Source organism: Felis catus, chromosome F2 (genome assembly GCF_018350175.1).
Source record: "Felis catus isolate Fca126 chromosome F2, F.catus_Fca126_mat1.0, whole genome shotgun sequence".
In the NCBI taxonomy this organism is placed as follows: Eukaryota; Metazoa; Chordata; class Mammalia; order Carnivora; family Felidae; genus Felis; species Felis catus.
Genome location: NC_058385.1, coordinates 16288822 through 16301442, shown reverse-complemented (window position 1 = coordinate 16301442; position 12621 = coordinate 16288822). Strand labels below are relative to the sequence as shown.

At 39.9% G+C, this 12621-nt stretch overlaps 1 protein-coding gene across 3 annotated transcripts in view; it reads left to right on the top strand.

Moving 5' to 3' along the window:
• The window catches only part of PDE7A (phosphodiesterase 7A), a 129130-nt gene extending 121473 nt beyond the window's left edge, over positions 1-7657 (top strand). For all 3 annotated transcript variants that reach the window (XM_011291371.4, XM_023248551.2, XM_011291372.4), the window contains exons 11-13: positions 1420-1516; positions 2198-2278; positions 5847-7657. In XM_011291371.4, coding sequence (XP_011289673.1) covers positions 1420-1516; positions 2198-2278; positions 5847-6055 — 387 coding nt within the window. In that variant the 3' untranslated portion in view covers positions 6056-7657. The remainder of the gene's footprint in view (positions 1-1419; positions 1517-2197; positions 2279-5846) is intronic.
• The last annotated feature ends 4964 nt before the right edge of the window (positions 7658-12621 follow it).

Genomic DNA, 12621 nt, shown 5'->3' with positions numbered 1-12621 from the left:
TTACTCAAATTCTACTTAGTTAACATACAGTGCAGTATTGGTTTCAGGAGCAGAATTCAGTGACCTACATACAACACCCAGTGTGCATCACAAGTGCCCACCTTAGTACCCATCACCCATCTAGCCCATCCCCCACCCACCTCCCTCCATCAACCCTCACTTCTCCTTTGTTAAGAGTCTCTTATGGTGGGGCACCTGGGTGGCTCAGTCGGTTAAACTTCTGACTTTAGCTCAGGTCATGACCTTGCAGTTAGTTTGTGGGTTCGAGCCCCGCATTGGCCTCTGTGCTGACAGCCCAGAGCCTAGAGCCTGCTTTAGATTCTGTGTCTCCCTCTCTCTCTGCCCCTTCCCCACTCATGCATGCTCACACTTGCTCTTTCTCTCTCAAAAAATGAATAAACATTAAAAACAAAATTGTAAGAGTCTCTTATGGTTTGTTTCACTCTCTTCTTCACCCCCTTCCAATATGTTCATCTCTTCCATTTCTTAAATCCCACATATGAGAGAAATCATATGGTATTTGTCTTTTTTCTGATTGACTTATTTTGCTTAGCATAATACACTCTAGCTCCATCCATGTCATTGCAAATCGCAAGGTTTCGTTCCTTTTGATGGCTAATATTCCTGTGTGTGTGTGTGTGTGTGTGTGTGTGTGTGTGTGTGTAGGCATATTTTATATATATAAAATATATATATATGCCATATCTTCTTTATCCATTATCAGTCAATGGACACTGGTACTTTCTCCATACTTTGGCTGTTATTGCTAATGCTGCTATAAACATCAGGGTACCATGTACCCCTTCAAATCTGTATTTTTGTATCCTTTGGGCAAATACCTAGTAGTATAATTGCTGGATTGTAGGGTAGTCTGTTTTTAACTTTTTGGGGAACCTCCATCCTATTATCCTGAGTGGCTGCACCAGTTTGCATTCCCACCAGCAGTACAAGAGGGTTCCTTTTCTCTACGTTGTCGCCAACATCTGTTGTTTTGTTGTGTTGTTAATTTTAGCCATTCTGACGGTTGTGAGGTGGTATCTCATCATGGTTTCATCATGGTTTTGATTTGTATTTCCCTGAGATGAGTGATGTTGAGCATCTTTTAGCCAAGTATTTTATTTTCACAAATTAGTTCTTGGATCTAAAAATGAGCGAGAATACAATGATTTATTTGTAGCTTTATGTTTAGTCCAGTCCTTATGCTTGGCTCTTGGGTATAAAGTGTCGTTTAGCATTCCTGAAGACATGATTGATAGACATAATAGCATCATAAAATTAATATAAAAGACAATGAATTTTCTGTTGCAGCATTTTTCTTCATTAAAGTGTCCTTTTTTCCCACTATTGGAGTATACTTAAGCTTAGTACAATTGAAATTTTGCTTTTTTCTTTAAAGAATTTTAATATTTTGCTTGCTAGATGGCTTTGAAATGTGCTGATATTTGTAACCCATGTCGGACCTGGGAATTAAGCAAGCAGTGGAGTGAAAAAGTAACAGAGGAATTCTTCCATCAAGGCAAGTTACAGTTTTGAGTGATAAGTAGTCTGTTCAATTCATTTTTTAGCATCATTTGAATAAAAAAACCCAGACATTTACAGGAGTCAAGCAATAGATGCTTGTTGGTATTTTTAGTGACAACTCAGTATAGATGTACATACAGGCAATAATGTACAAATTGAGCATATTTTGGAAATTAGCAGTTCTCTTTTGAAATGATGAAATGTGAATATTTGCATTTATAAATAGACATAAGTCAGGTTAGAAATTTTGCTGTCCAGAAAGATTTCCCTGACCTTGTATCTCATCATCCCTTTTGGAGGGTCCCATGGCCCTGTGAACATGCAAGTTATTTTTAGTAATTTAAAAACAGGAACCAAGGATCTTCATTTCATGCGCCTTCCTTTTAGAAATCTAAGTTTTAAATTAAAATGCTGACAGAATTATAGTCTTGGGGTAACACCTAGTAAAATTTTTCATCTCCTCCATTTAAAATAGGATATCAGCTTGGCAACCTTTTCTATGTGTGAATAACTTAAAAATTTTAAAAAGAACTAATTTAGAAGCCATCCTCTCTTGAGGATTAAGTATGTCATGCATTTTCTAAGGAATTTACAGGTAAGATGAAGACGTTAACTGTATACTTAAGCAATAGTTATGTTCCACATAAGTCATTCTATCTTGTTTTTATAATTTTAGGAGATATAGAAAAGAAGTATCATTTGGGTGTGAGTCCACTTTGTGATCGTCAGACTGAATCTATTGCCAACATCCAGATTGGTAACTATACATACTTCTAGCTGGTTAGAAAAATGCCGCTGATTTTAAGTTTGCCAAGAAGAGATCTACATCTGAAATATAAATTATTAAAATTGTGCTCATTTCTATTTTTTAATTTAAGAAATTTTACCCATTTTTCCTTTTTGGGGCTCCATTTATAATTTACTCTCATTTAATCTTAGGTCATAAAAACCATAATATTTGCAAAGCAGGTAGCAGTAACTTTGTTTAAAAACTGACAGAATACGTGATTTGCTCATGTGGAAGCTTCTTTTGCATAATTCTGGGATTGCATTCTAAAATGAAAAAAGTGACCACTGAGCACAATTATAATGTGAAGTCCATTTTCCGCTGTGGCTTACTTTTCTCTGTCACCGCCTGTGGATTAATTCTTCAGCATCCTGTACAGGCCTCTTGTAAGCTTCCCTCGAATAATCTCTTCAGTTCTCTCCCCGGCAACTTCCCCTCACATACCCGCAGCAACCTGGGACTCTGCAGTGTTCCCCAAATCCATGGCACCCCTTTACTCTTTCCCCCTCGCCACTCCTTCCCACCTGCCTGATGGACTCATTTTTCTTGAAGATCCACCTCCTCCAGATGCCACCTTCTACTCTCTCCAGGCAGAGTCGGTCGCTCCTTTTCCAGGCCTCCAAAGCACCAGATATACGTCTCCCCTAGCTCCCAGGTCCTTCCTGCAGCGATGTATTCCTGAGGCTTTGCACTGCACCTAGAAGCAGGAGGCACTAGAGAACTATTAATTAAGTGAGACATAATTGTAACAGAAAGCACAGGGAAATGTGCTGATTAAAATAGGGGCAGCTTATTGTAAAAGAGCACAGGAGTGGGTGTTGGGGTTTTGAACGTAAAGTAGGAGGCCAGCGTGGGGATGGGTAAGTCAGCAAGGTGTTGCGTGGTGAATGTGATTTTGGTAGCTGGTGTTGAGTAGGGCCTTTGAGGATTAGGTTGAACATAAAGAAATGGGTGCACAAACTTCAGAAAGATAAAGTTTCTAGAAATCCAGAAGACAACACACGTCTGTGGCATAGTGCTTTGAAAAGAGGCTTGTAGGGGTCAGAAATTCAGAAATCTGATACTTACATAGTAATTGCAAGGCATCGTCATGTGGAAGGCAGTGGGTAGTAACTGACTTGATGGCAGAGGAACAGTTAGGGAAGATAAAGAGCCAGGCCAAGAAGAGTGTGGCACAGACCTGCGGGAATGGCGGGGGCAGGGGAGGGTGGTGCTGGGGCTCAACCAGCCAGAAGCCTGGGGAATTTTGCAGAGGGGGGAGCTTTCTTTGGGGGGGATAAGAAGACACTTAAGAAGCAGATCTGGGGTACCCTGAGTCTCAAGTAGAAAAACCTTCAAATGCAAAAGAACAGGTGAAATATGGGCAAAGGGAATTAAATTGAAGATAGGTGAATGAGTAGCAAAGTCATTGTAGCTACTTTTAAGTTCTTTTGCTGGAGTCAGTGACTCTCTAGATTAATTTAACAGTAGGTTTTTAAAAACTACAATTTCTAAAAGAGAAAGGAAGCTAGACCCCTTAAATTCTTCACTTCAGTCTACAGATCTTGTCAGTGTCAGCACTTCTAGGTCAGGTTATCTAAGGGACAAGGATAAGGGAAATGATGGTAAGACCTGACATCTGCCAACTCCTCACAACAATCCTAGGAGACGTGGACTTCTCGAGAAGTTGCCTCCTTTTCTGATAGTTTGCCCAATTTATACAGTTATAAATTATACAGAATAAATACTGTGCTAAACAGTGGTTATTCAGAGCCAGCATAGGGTCAGTAAGTAGATGTCATGTGTAATTAATACAGTTTCCTTCTTTGATAGAAATAATGGTTTTGTTAAACAAGAAAAGAACACATACTGGGGAAGTAAGGCATTTGACAAGGTGTCCTGTGGTATCTGTGGGGGTAAGAGAGAGGCAAATGGGCTCGTACAACAAGTGGATTCACAAGCAGCTAATGAATAGAGCCCCGCCCTCCAGGAGGGTGCTGTGTGGCTGTCTCTGTCCATGACCCCAGCCCATTCATTTTTGTCGGGTGCTTAAGACCTAAAAGAATGAGGTTAACTTAGAGCCACAAGTAATACTAATCTGTTGGTTGTTAGAGGCAAGATCCAAAAGCTCTCAACCAGTTGGAATAACGGGTGAATCAAATAAGATGAAACTCATGTAAAAGCATGATAATAAGGTTCTGCATTTGGGTATAAAACTCTAGCGATTCACCACTTAACTGTGGCACCTGGAAGGGACAGGGCTCTGGGTGACTGGTTCAGCCTGACACTGTGGTGTGAGGATGGCTACCAAAAAGCTGCTGTGTTCTTTGACCGCAGAGGTGACATTTTCCTCTATTTGTTACGTCTTTCTCTTCACCAGAATGTAACTCCTTGAGGGCACATCTTGTCTGTCCGTTCACTGCTATATTCCTGGCCACCCTAGAACAGTGCCTGGCATAGATAGCAGGTTCTCTGTTAATATGCGTGGAGGGAGTGAAAGGCCTTATTTCCAATATTAATTACTATTTCAGATACCACAATTTGTACACTTTTCTAATTAAAAGTAGTGGGTGCTAATTGCTTTAACTCCAGAATTTTTTGTTGCCTAAATGAAACCTGTGTGGCCTGTGGTCTACATGGTCTTTTGCTGAAATGAAAAAGTTTTTAGAGATGAAGAAAATTTTAAAACTGTTACATAGCAATGATAGAATTCGAATGTACATGCTCCTCCTCCTTAACAGATCAGAAGATGAGGAAATAATGCTAAATGTTTCTCCAATATATGTGATTTGACTGACGAGGTATTTTCTAGGAGTATAAGATACACTGTAGTGTTAAATCAGGCATAATGTCCGCATGAGTGCTGTACAACCTAAAGGTACAGACAACCCAGAAATCACTCATTTTCCCTTTCCGACTACAAATTAAGAGAGATCAGTTATATGAGTTGTTTAAAAAGTAGGACCCTGGTACACTTTGGTGTTCATTTTAGTAATTGCTGAAGCTAATACGCTCTGTTCTTTTTAGGCTCGTAATTTTTGTCATGAGTTTTGGTTCCGTAAATTCTGACTTAAATAAAGTGGCCAAGTGTAACCATGACCAGGTGTGAAGATGCCATCCCTGAGGGGGCGAAACCCAGCAGCACCTCACCAGCCCCACTTCAGCTCAGGCCTCATCACCCACAGGCTTGGAAGAGACCCCTCTTAGCCTCTAGCTGTCTCACTGCAACTGTCTGTCCTGCTTTCTGCAGAGTTGAGAGGACCGCTGAGTGTTTGCTCAGATAGGATGTGGTGGTGTAGCTGAAAGGAACCGTCAGAAAAGATTTGATGTGTTTGTCAATTCACCTTGACTTAAAGTTCCATTGAGCTACTAAATAGATTCTTCAGAGAAGTTATGTACATTTACACACACACACACACACACACACACACACACACACACACACTGAAAACTTAGGTAATATTAGAATAGGACTTAAGAGAATAAACACTGGATAGATGTTCTGAAGATAAAGTTTCAGAATATATGTTAAGACCTTTTTTTCTCTTATTTTCTCCAGGTTTCATGACTTATCTTGTGGAGCCTTTATTCACAGAATGGGCCAGGTTTTCCAATACCAGGCTATCCCAGACAATGCTCGGACATATGGGGCTGAATAAAGCCAGTTGGAAGGGGTTGCAGAGAGAACAATCCACCAGTGAGGACACTGATGCTGCGTTCGAGGAGTTGAACTCACAGCTATTACCTCAGGAAAATCGGTTATCATAGCCCCCAGAATCGTCAGAACAGACTGCCTCCTGCAGGTTTTTAGAAATGTGAAATGGGGTCTTGAGGTGAGAGGACTTTCTTGACTGCCAAGGTTTCCGAGGGAATGAGGCCAGCGTTATTTATTCCCAAGGTGTCCTCTACTGGATCGTGCGACCCCACTTTTTAATTATAAGACCTGAACATACAGCAATATGCACTTGGCTTTCGTGTGAAACCTTGAATATGCAAAGCCCAGCAGGAGCGGATCCGAAAGGAGTAACGAAGGAAGTTTTGCAACGTGCCACCAGTTTTTCAAAGCATTTACTCCTCGAACCGTGAAACTTGAACTGTATCTTTCAGCAGAAATCTCTTGGAATTTAACCAGTCTGACGCAACATTGTGTATCTGTACCTTCCACTAAGTTCTCTCTGAGAAAAAGGAAATGTGAAGTGCCCAGCCTCTGCTGCCTCCTGCAAGACTCGATGTTTACAAATCAACTCTGAAATATTGGTTCTAAATTGCCTTGGAGCATGATTGTGAAGGAACCACTAAGAATTTTAAAGATCAAACTTAAACTGCAGCTCTTTCCCCCTGGTTTGCCTTTTTCTTCTTTGGATGCCACCAAAGCCTCCCTTTTGCTATAGTTTTATTTTGCGCACTGGAAACTGAGCATTTATCATAGAGTACCGCCAAGCTTTCCCTCCAGTGCTGTTTGGCAATGCAATTTTTTTTAACTGTTAGTTTCTGATTTGGGGCGGGAGGGGAAGAACACCAGTGTCCTAGCTGTATTATGATTCTGCAGTGAAGACATTGCATGTTGTTTTCACTACTGTACTCTTGACCTGCACATGCAAGAAACAGGTGGAATGTTTAAAACACCATAAACAGCTCAGGGTATTTGCCAATCTGAAATAAAGTGGGATGGGGAAGTGTGTCCTTCAGAGCAAGGGTACTAAAGTCCCTTTCGCTGCAGTGCGTGAGAGGTATGTTGTGTGTGGATGTGTGGACGTATGTTTGCGTGCATGTTTGTGCATGTGTGACTGTGCATGTGTTATATTTATCCATGTGGGAAAGGATTTGAAACGTAAGCTTTTATTTATTATCTTAGAATGTGACACGGTGCGCAGCCACACTGGGGGAGGGGAAGGTAGGCGAGCTGTAACAGACCGCTCCAGTTGCCTTAAACTATGCACAAAGCTAAGTGACCAAACTTCTTGTTTTGATTTGAAACAAGTGCATTGTTTTCTTGTCCCTCCCTTTGATGAAACGTTACCCTTTGATGGGCCTTTTGATGTGAACAGATGTTTTCTAGGACAAAATCTAAGGACTAATTTTAAACTTCAAACATTCCACTTTTGTAATTTGTTTTAAATTGTTTTATGTATAGTAAGCACAACTGTAATCTAGTTTTAAGAGAAACCGGTGCTTTCTTTTAGTTCAATTGTATTTCCCTTGTTACTGTAAAAGACTGTTTATTGATTATGTTTACAGTTCGTTGCAACAGCCATTTTCTTGGGAGAAAGCTTGAGTGTAAAGCCATTTGTAAAAGGCTTTGCCATACTCATTTTAATATGTGCCTGTTGCTGTTAACTTTTGATGAATAAAAACCTATCTTTTCACATATTTATCTTTGATATTTACCTTATAACTCAATCTTTTGGAAATCTGAATACTAAATTACTAGGAAATCCAAGGTTTAGCTTCTTGGTTCTAGCATTCACTCATCAGGTATTTATTTAGGCAGATGCAGGTGCTGGCCAAGCCCTTGGGGTCATCTGTCATTATCTGTACCTCACGAGTGAGTGAGTGGCCCCACTGTGTGTGCTCAGAGTTCTGACTAATACATGGTACAAGTCAGCTTTGAGCCCAGGCCTCTGGACTCCACAGCCTTTTTTGTCCCCACAGTTGGGAATTGCGTAAGATATCAGCACTCTTACAATACCAAAGTACTAGCTGTAATTGCCTTTTTAAAGTAAAGTAATAAGAAATGGCCACTTAATTCTACTTGGTTGATATCAATGTAAGAAAGGCACCACTGGGCCTCTCCTGTGTCTTCTCAAGTCCAATTCGTTAGGAATATAGTACAAGTTTTAAAGTCAAACATATTGTCATTATTTGCACAGAAGAATGATGTCCAATAGAAATAAAATGTGAGCCACACGTAAGTGAATTTTCAATTTTCTACTAGCCACATCTAAAAAAGGGAAAAGAAACCAGTGGAATTAATTAACTTTTATTCCAATATATCCAAAATATTGTATCATTTCAATATGTAGTCATTATCTTAGAGAACAATTATTGAGATGTTTTACATTCTTTCTTGGCCAGGGGGCGGCGGGGAGGGGGGCGGGTACCAAGTCTTTGAAATCTGGTGCGTATTTTACACTTACAGCACATCTCCGTTCAGACTAGCCACATTTCAAGTGCTCAATAATATCCGCATGTGGCTGGTAGCTACCATATTGGACAGAGCAGGTACAGGAGTTTGATGGTACAGAGCGGACCGTACCTGGGGAAGGTCAGTGACCACTTACGGTGGCATCATCCTGGCAGATCTGATGCATCTAGTTGTCTGATTAGATCTTTACAGACCTAGTATGTCAGCACATGCAGAGCACAACGGTCTTAGAGGAAACTCACATTAACCAAGCTCACAGTAACTGATAGTCGTTAAAAATGTTAGTACTTTAATTTACAATGAGAAATGTAACTATCAATCATTCTCTCCCTTTAGGCAAATCTTCTGGGGAAGTCCATTTATGATCAGCCGGTTACTTGGTGAGCGTGGATTCTGAGCAAGGGAAGCAAGTTGCCTCATGCATCCATCTCCCTATGGGGACTCACCTGCTGGTTTTCATGTTTGTGGACCAGGGTACGCTCTTCCCCCGGATGATTGTAGAGATTCTCTGCCAGTAGTTGCCTCTCCACATCAGCTTCTGATGGGCACATCCAGTAAATCTGTCAGTACCTTCAGCCTTTGTCTCAGTTGAACCTGCCTGGGTTCCATCTGCCGGTGTACGATTGCTTACTTCTGCTCTGATCCATTTCTTATTGTTTGATAGTCAAAGGATTATCTTATTTCCTTTCTTGGGGGAGACACCTCAATGTTGCTCCCATCTCCTGCCTACACGTAGAATAAACCCACTGACAGATTATGTTTTGTTACATATATGTGGAAGTCACCATCTATATAGCCCTGCTCCTTAAATATAACCTATATTCCTTGAACATTGGTTTTCTAGAAAAATTTGAGGAAACAGTTCAGAAATTTAGAAGATTATATTTCAAATAAGTAAATGTTATGGAACAGAAAAATTCACATGAACTTTTAAAACAGGAGACTTCAAAGAATTGTTGAGCATGTCGCAGCCCTGTGGGGCTCTACCCAACACTTCAGTAGTAGGGGGGCATCTCCTCTGCTCTGGAGGTAAAGGTCCTTGGAGAGAAAACTTTGGCAAGCCTTAGCGTAATGAAAAACCAATCTGGTACCTGGTCAATATTTCTATTCTGTAAATGTGATGGTTTATAATGATCCTCTTTGTATAAAAGAAGCAAATATTTTATGTCCTTTGCAAACCTGGAAAATATATTTGTACCTGAGGTACAGGTTAGAGGTGCTAGTAATTCTTTGAAGATTCCTACAACAGTTTCTTTTCCAAAATGCTTTCTTGGCTCTTAAAACTTTGAGTTTTCTTAAAACTCTAACTTTCACATCAGGGGTTTACAGTGTTTTCATGTGTACTTTTTTTAATGTATAAATATTTTTGTTTAAATCCTCTCCTGATCAGTGTCTCCTGCTTGAGAAAATAAACAGTGACCGACAGCTATGCATTCACTAATGTTTTTAAATAAATGTGCATACTACTCACCATGGCATCAGCACACATCTGAAACATACAGTTGTACAGTTATGTGCAAGACTTAGTCTGAGCCATTCCTTGCTCGCTATGGATCTGCAGACAACCTGTGTCTTTGGAAGGCCCCCAAGGATCCATGGTCTTTTCCTTGGAGGTGAGCTGACAGGGGGCGCACAGCAGGTCTCCTCCAACTTCGAGGCTCTTGTGCTTATTAGCACGGGGCTAGCTTCAATTGGGCCATCGATGTTTGAACAAACTAATTCGGTATTAATGTGTTTTCTCTTTAGCCATCAATCTATAACATTGAGAAATGATATTGAAACTAATCTGTGCTGAATCATGTGGTCAGCAACATCTGGGTTCCTGTTGTGTGCAGAGTACTGCACTGGATATAATAAAGGTATTAAAAATTACAAAACCCTCGTCTCTGTTCTCAAAATGTTTGAGTGACAAAATGATGTGTGAAAAGTGTTCTGTAATATGGCAGGTTTCTTCATTTTATGAAATGAGTGCACAATGTTGGGATGTGGGTTCAGAGAATGGTTTAGTTTGGTCAGTGATGAAAATGTTTTTGTTGTTGTTGTTGTTAATATCCATGACTGGTAAAACCATCTAGCTTTCGAATTTGATTCTAAAGTATAGTCTCCACATCCTCACCAACACTTGTTATTTTTCCTTTTTGATAATAGTCAATCTGATAGGTATGAAGTGATATTGTGGTTTCAGTTTGCATTTCCCTGATGCAAACTGGGGACTAAGCATCTTTTCATGTGCCTGTTGGCCATCTGTCTGTCTTTGGAAAAATACCTACTCAAGTCCTCTGCCCATTTTTTAAAAATCAGGTTGGTTGTTTTCTTGATACTAAGTTATGTGAGTTCGTTATATATTTTGGATATTAACCCCTTATCATGTGTATGATTTGCAAATATTGGCTCCCACTCAGGAGGTTGCCTTTTAGTTTTGTTGATGGGTTTCCTTTGCTGTGCAAAACTTTTTAGTTTGATATGATCCCACTTGTTATTTTAGTTTTTATTGCTCTTGCCTGAGGAAACTGGTCCAAAAACATATTTTAAGACCATTGCCTAGGGTTTCTTCTAGAAGGTTATGGTTTTAGGTCTTATATTCAAGTTTTTTTTTTTAATTTTTTTTTCAACGTTTATTTATTTTTGGGACAGAGAGAGACAGAGCATGAACGGGGGAGGGGCAGAGAGAGAGGGAGACACAGAATCGGAAACAGGCTCCAGGCTCTGAGCCATCAGCCCAGAGCTTGACGCGGGGCTCGAACTCACGGACCGCGAGATCGTGACCTGGCTGAAGTCGGACGCTTAACCGACTGCGCCACCCAGGCGCCCCTATATTCAAGTCTTAATCCATTTTGAATGTATTTCTGAATATGGTATAAAATAGTCCAGTTTCCCAACACCATTTATTGAGATATTGTGCATCCTTGGCTCCTTTATTGTAGATTAATTGACCCTATATGCCTGGATTTATTTTGGGGCTCTTTATTCTGTCCCATTAACCTATGTCTGTTTTCATGCCAGTATTATACTGTTTTAATTACTAGAGTTTTGTAATAAGGTTTGAAATCAGCGTGATGCCTCCAGCTTTCTTGTTCTTTCTCAGGATTGCTTTGGCCATTGAAGGGTCTTTGGTGGTTCCATACAAATCTTAGGATTATTTGTTCTAGTTCTCTGAAAAATGTTGGTATTTTGATAGAGATTGCTGTGGATCTGTAGATTGTTTTGGGTAGTATGGACATTTTAACAATATTAATTCTTACAATCCATAGGCATTGGTATGTGTCATCTTCAGTTTCTTTCATCAGTGTCTTTTAGTTGTCATAATATAGGATTTTCACCTCTTTATTCCTAGGTATTTTCTTTGTGATGCAATTACAGACGGTATTATTTTCTTATTTTTTTTTTTCTGATAGCTCCTTCTTAGTGTATAGAACTGCAACTGATTTCTGCATGTTAATTTTATATACTGCTTCTTGACTGAATTCATTTATAGTTATGATAAATGAATTTTGGTGGAGTCTTCAAGATTTTTTTTATGTATACTATGTCAATTGCAAATAGTGACTTTTGCTGCTACTTTTCCCATTTGGATGTCTTTTCTTCTTTCATGATAGCTAGAATTCCCAATACTCTGTTGAATAAAAGTTGCAAGAGTGGGCATCCCTGTCTTGTTCCGATCTTAGAGGAAAACTTTCAGGTTTGTCATACGTGGCCTTTATAATGTTTAGATATGTTCCTTCTACGACCACTTTGTTGAGTTATCGAATTTTGTCAAATGATTTTTCTGCATCTGTTGAGATAATCATACAATTTTTATCTTTTTTTTTTTTTTAATGTTTCTTTTTGAGAGAGAGTTCAAGCATGGGAGGGGCTGAGAGGGGGACAGAACATCCGAAGCAGGCTCCACACTGACAGCAGCAAGCCCTATGTGGGGCTCGAACTCAGGAACCGCGAGATCATGACCTGAGGCGAAGTCAGATGCTCAACCTCAGATGCTCAACCGGCTTGAGCCACCCCCAGGGGTCCCCTGTGCTCCTTTAGTGAATGTGGTGTATCACCTTGATTGATTTGCAAATGTTGAACCATCCCTGAAAGAAATCCCATTTGATCGTGGTATATGATCTTTTAATATACTAAATTCTGTTTGCTAATACTTGGTTGAGGATTTTTGCATCTCTGTGTATTGAGGATATTGGCCTGTAATTTT